Raw genomic sequence first — 6,136 nt, forward strand, 5'->3', positions numbered from 1 at the left:
AGAAGTATTTAGACGATGGGGGAGATATCACACATATTAAGGGAATATCATGATTCAGCTTGTGGGGGACATTTTGCTGGGAAACTCATTGCACAATAAAGATTCTAAGGGTAGGTTCTTGGTGGCCTACTATCTTTAAGGATGCTTATGAGTGGTGTAAGAGGTGTGATTTTCAACGGGCTACACGTCTAGAAAATTGTCTTAGACCTAATATCCCTATTATGTTTGCTTTACCTTTTGAAAAATGGATGATAGATCATGTGGAACCCATAGCACCTACATCTAAGAGGAAAAAGAACTACATCATAGTAGCCACTAATTATTTCACCAAATGGTATGAGGCACGAGCTGTTAGAAAAGATGATGCATAGACCATTGCTAATTTCTTGATTAAGAAAATCATTGTTTATTTTGCAACTCCAGCCAAACTTGTATCTAATAGGGGGACACATTTCCTCAATGAAGTTATTGAAGGTCTCACAGATTATTTAAATATTCACCATGATAAAACCACACCATATAAACCTTCCAAAATGGACAAGTTAAAAGCACTAATAAGACATTAATCACTATCAAAAGAAAAACCATTACATCACACAAGCGAGATTGGGATGATAAGTGATGTGCATACTATATATAAGGAGACTACTGGCTTTACCCCTTTTTCACTAGTTTATGGATAAGAATGTATACTTCCCATTGAGCATGAGTTGTTGAGCTTAAGGTTTCTACATGAGCATAACCTCCCTTTAGAAGAGTCTTTGTAAGAGACATTAAAAACACTTTAAATAATTTAGACTCGAGTGGAGGTTGAGAGAGCTTACTTACATCAACTCATCCATATCCCTTTCGCAAGTATCCAGTGAAGTAAGTCAATAAATTATAAAGGTACCTCTTGCGCAGCACCAAAAAATCCAATGAATTAAAAAACTACTCATGAAGCACCAAAAAATGGTTGAAGAGGTCACTAGTTCAAATCTCCTATGACCCACATTCTCCCAAGTTTTTTGGTTGTGTAGGTGTGTCCAATCTGCCTTAGACAAGCTAGCTTAGACAAGCCAAACAAGGATTAGAAATACTTAGACGTCGACGAACAAGCCCTCAAGACGGTCAGCTACAATGTGTGTGAAGTTGAAAAGTGCCAGACACCACCTTTTTACAAATCATTTTTTGCCATTTCATTCATGCTCTTCCGGATGTTTGTGAAATCAACCTTATATGAAGAGACAAATTGCTATAAAACGAAAAGTACCTCAAGGTACTTGCAAGTAGTGTGTTTTAAATATGAGCAAGTTGATGTTAAATGCAAGGGTTAAGCCACAATAATATACATCTCCCCTGCCCCCCCCCCACACACACACCTTAGTTTTTTTAAAAAAAGTCCATGCTACTTGCATTGAAAATTAAAAGAGAAATCAAGAAAGATTTGTAAAGTGAAATGCTACTTGCATTGAAAATTAGAAGAGAAATCAAGAAAGATTTGTAAAGTTTCACTGTACTTAAATGTCTTTGAAACCTAGTGCTTTACGTTAACAATTACTCGTTTGAAAAATGCATGTATTAATATATCACCCCACGTTCTTCTCCTCGTCCATGTTTGAAATGTATATCAACAAGTATACCACTCACATCATGCTAAAAGTAGTATGATGATGTATAAAAAATTTCAAGGCCTATAGTGGGCGAGATCCCGTGTGATCCCGATAGAAACTAAAAAAAATTAAAGGATTAGTCGGAGAGATGTTATGAAAGCTGGCCACGTGATGGAGTCTCGAGCAATTACAGGAAGGACTTTGGATCTGATGCTGCCCAAGGGGAGGACACGAGTTTGCGAGGCCCTGGCCTTCGGGACCTTCCAATGCAGCTTCCCTTTGTACTCACGTACCTCTATATATCACTACAATCCGGCCATTTCATAGCACCGCGTACTGATCCACAAAATTCTCTTCATTGCAGCTGTAGATTACCAGCTCTCCAAGCTTTCTGCACACAACTCCACCGTCTTACCAGGCTCTGCCCACAGTATTTTCTAGCCCATTGGCAGCACACTGCAATCCATGGCAGCTTCTCATAGAGTCGCTCGTGATTGCGTTACAACCTCCTCGCGTGTCTGCTTCTTGTTCTATATTCTGGCTTGCCTTGCTGCAAGATGCTCGTCGTCGTCGTCGTCGTCGTCCATGGCACGACCATTAATGACCTCGGCCCCAGCTAGAAAGCTGGTGCTTGTGCCCACAACACCCCTTTTTCTGCCCTACCATAACGGCGCTCTGCTCACCAAGCCCCTTCAGCTCAATGTGCTCTGGTATGGCTCGTTCTCGTCCTCGCAGCAGTCCATCCTCACAGACTTCATCTCGTCTTTGCGGGGAAAAGCCATAGGCAGCACGCCCACTGTGGCCGGTTGGTGGAAGACCACAAGCGCCTACCTAGACAGCGCCAACGCTTGCGTGGCGACCCGCATCAAGCTGGGCAGGATGGCGTGGGATGCGAACTGCAGCAAGGGTAAGAACCTTACCAAGCTTGCCATCGCCGGCCTCGTGGAGGACTCCGTCGCCACAGGTGTGTTCCGGGCCAGCCCCAACGCCGTCTATCTGGTGGTGACGGCGGCGGACGTAGCAGTGGAGGACTTCTGTATGAACTCTTGCGGTTTCCACAGCTCGGCCAGTACGTCTTCGAATGCCGCCAAGCTGCCCTTCATGTGGGTGGGCAATTCGGCGCAGCAATGCCCGGGCTATTGCGCCTGGCCCTACGCAGTGCCGGAGTACGGTCCCCCCGCAGCGCCCCTGGTGGCGCCCAATGGCGACGTGGGCATGGAAGGCGTGGTAATGAACGTGGCCGCCTTGCTTGCAGGCGCCGCCACCAACCCCTTCGACGGCGGCTACTTCCAGGGTGACCTCCCGGGCACGCTGGAGGCCGCCACCGCCTGTGCCGGCATCTTCGCCAGCGGCCACTACCCAGGCTATCCGGGCAACCTACTGCTCGACAAGGCCTCCGGGGCCAGCTACAACGCCCTCGGGATCAGCGGCCGCCGATTCCTCCTCCCGGCCATATGGAGCCCCGCCACCCTTGCATGCCACACGCTGCTATGAGCTGGCTAGCTTTACTTCCCCCTTGAGAGACGAGCCCGATGTGGCTGGCTACGATTTTGTACATAATACATAATTACATTGATTATGGATAAGTAAAGTCTGGAGTCTCTCTCTGTCAAATTAAGTGTGTGTATATACACACTATCTATCTATTACAATTTAACCATGGACAACCAAGGCACAAGGAGGGGAGAGAAAAAAGAAATCTTGGATTTTTAAAAAATAAGAGGAAAAAATCCCATCGATTTGATCTTTTGTATTCCGGTTTCCATTCCTTATTTGACTCTTTGTATTTCGGTTTACATTCTTGTGTTTTGCTTCTTAATGTCTTTTACACACCACAACAATGCGTGGGTTGAGTACTAGTATATACTATGTATATGTAGACTAGTGCTCTCTTCTCCCATAATTTTTAAAAGATAATAAAAATATATCCTATACTTTTTTTGACTAACTATCTTCATATATATGGCAAATCACCCATGTTGGCATTTAAAAGAGGAATTAAAATCAATCATGCCAAGGCTTCCATCTTTTTCTTTGTAGTAAACTCTCTCTCTCTCTCTCTCTCTCTCTCTCTCACACACACACACACACAATGGCAAATCCCCCATACATCGGCATTTAAAAGAGGAATTAAAATCATTCATGCTAAGACTTTCATCTTTTTCTTCTTAGAAATCTCTCTCTCTCTCTCTCTCTCTCTCTCCCTCCCCACACACACGAACATAATTTTTAGAAATATTATATATATACAAACACTTGTGCTCTTTATTAAAATCTTTAAATAATTATAAATATAAATTTTAATAGATATTTTATATAAATTTACTAATTGTATTTATCTATTATTTTATTGTATAAAAATTTAAACCTTTTTATGTTATATATATTTGACTATATATAAATATATATTCTAAATTATTATATATTTTTAAATCATTAAATATTCTTAGTTATATATATGCATATATATATATATGTGTGTGTGTGTGTGTGTGTGTGTGTGTGTATATACATATATATATATATGTGTGTGTGTATATATATGTGTGTGTGTGTGTGTGTGTGTGTGTGTGTGTGTGCGTACACACACACATAGTACATATAAATGCATATATGTAATAGACACTCCACACAATTTAAGATTGTTTGGTTTGATCTTAAAAAAGGATATTGTTCATGATTGAGTAATAAAAATTAGACACAAATTAAGAAAAACAGACTCAAACATGATGCTCTATTTTAACTTTGTATATTCTCTCACCTTATGTGTTTATCCATAAATAGCTCAAAAAAGCATTTGCATGCATATCTCCACACCATCCTTATGTCCATTTTCCAAGCGAACATTACCATTGATAACCCCACTTCTATTTTTTTTTCCAAATAAAAGGCAGCTTATATTAAGAAATTAGAAAAAGTTACATCAGATAGAGAGCTTTCACAAGCAAAATGTCCTTGTGGCGATTACTGTTTCTCTCAACATCATCATCTCCTGAATTGTGTTAATTAGCTGGTCATCCTATATGACCTTAGCTTTATTGTGTAGTTGTGTTTATTTAACCAAAGGCACCAATGCATTTCAGATCTCAACACAGCTCATAATTCCATAGAACACCCAATGCTTTCCCCCAAAATCAAGTTTTTCCAGCCTAGGGAGTGGCCATTCCAGTTCCCTAGGTCACACAACGCAAAGTGGTCTGATGTAATTTGCCAGGATTGCTTCTCTGCCCCTTTGATAGTTTGTCCCAAGCCTCTGAACCTATCTTCTCTGGATTCCACCATATCGATGTTGAGATATCAAGCTCAACTAGTGCTACGATAGACATTGATGAACCGCCTGGGTGATAGCTTCCCCATCTACAGCACCGGCATGGTTGGTGAGATTATGGTAGGCGATATGCAGCCAGTGGGATGACAGGCTGTGTGATAGCCATTTTGGATTACTAAAGACTGGCATAGTTATAGTGCCAGCTCATTTAGTCGGGTGGTTCACATTAAGAACCGACCCTTGTATGTTGTAGTAGTTGAGTACTAACCCATATAGTGTGTACTCTTATCTTTATGTTATGTTTGGTTGAGTAGAGAAGAAGAAGATAGAAGCAATCTCTGTCTTGTGTCTTGCTCTCTCTTGTGTGTGTGTGTTTTCTTGCTAGGGTTTGAAGCTCTTCCTCTCCCCCACATTCTCTTTATGGTATCAGAGCAGCCTGGTCCGTGTGAGAGCTAAGGAGGCAAGCAAGAGTCAAGAACAAGCAAGGAAGGAAGTGGTACTACACGAGTAAGAGCACCATCATCTCTTTCCCCTTCTTAGTTTAGGTACAACACCCCCTTAGTAGCTCTGGGAGCTACACATCTCCGATTGAGGAGCTGTCTTACGGGAGCGCAGATTGTCCCATCATTGGACAATATATTTTTGGCCAAATTCATGTTTCGGGCACATTGTGAGCCCCGTTTTTCGTCACTGCTGTGCATGGTATTTTTGGCAGTTTTCTGGAAGTTTTGGTAGAGAACTACTTTTGCTTGAAATCTGGTTATTGCAGTGCATCAGTGCATTTTGGAAGTGCAGATAGGGTTTACACATGTATTGTTGATATACTGGGTGTATGTACGTGTACTAATCCGGTCACATTTGGTGACACACAAGCTATGCTGAAGTACTGCTACTGTGCATAGCAGTTACAAGAGATATTGCTATATTATAGGTTGCATACAGAAGTTGTCTGTTTGTAGGTTATTTAATTGCTGCAAGAAAACATGTATGACATAATTAATTAGATTGTTAGTGAGAAGCTGGATACGAATAACTTCCATGCTTGGAAGTTCAAAATAACCAATTTCCTAATGGGTAAAGGATTTTGGGATTATGTAGAAGGAGACAATGAGGAGCCTCCAGAGTTATCTGAGGAAAATGCCACTTCTACAAATATAAAGGCATTCAAGGATTGGGATCAAGGTGTAAGAAAATTCATGTACTGGCTTTCAATTAGTGTCATAGACACTATGATATGACACATACAAGATGCAAACACTCCAGCAGTTGCATGGCA

The 6,136-nt window shown here is 41.4% G+C and overlaps 1 protein-coding gene across 1 annotated transcript; it reads left to right on the forward strand.

The window, feature by feature from the left end:
* The first annotated feature begins 1,934 nt into the window (after nt 1–1,934).
* On the forward strand, nt 1,935–3,344 carry LOC147608805 (protein PHOSPHATE-INDUCED 1-like). Its single transcript, XM_086788616.1, has one exon. It carries the CDS (start codon nt 2,058–2,060, stop codon nt 3,084–3,086), a length of 1,029 nt encoding a protein of 342 aa, XP_086644742.1. The 5' UTR covers nt 1,935–2,057; the 3' UTR covers nt 3,087–3,344.
* Nucleotides 3,345–6,136: the final 2,792 nt, after the last annotated feature.

The sequence above is a fragment of the Cibotium barometz genome, chromosome 52 (genome assembly GCF_041138505.1).
Source record: "Cibotium barometz isolate CiBa-2024 chromosome 52, ASM4113850v1, whole genome shotgun sequence".
NCBI lineage: Eukaryota > Viridiplantae > Streptophyta > Polypodiopsida > Cyatheales > Cibotiaceae > Cibotium > Cibotium barometz.

Excerpts from the sequence above, each read along its gene's own strand:
- LOC147608805 (XM_086788616.1), top strand. The coding sequence starts at position 2,058 with ATGGCAGCTTCTCATAGAGTCGCTCGTGATTGCGTTACAACCTCCTCG.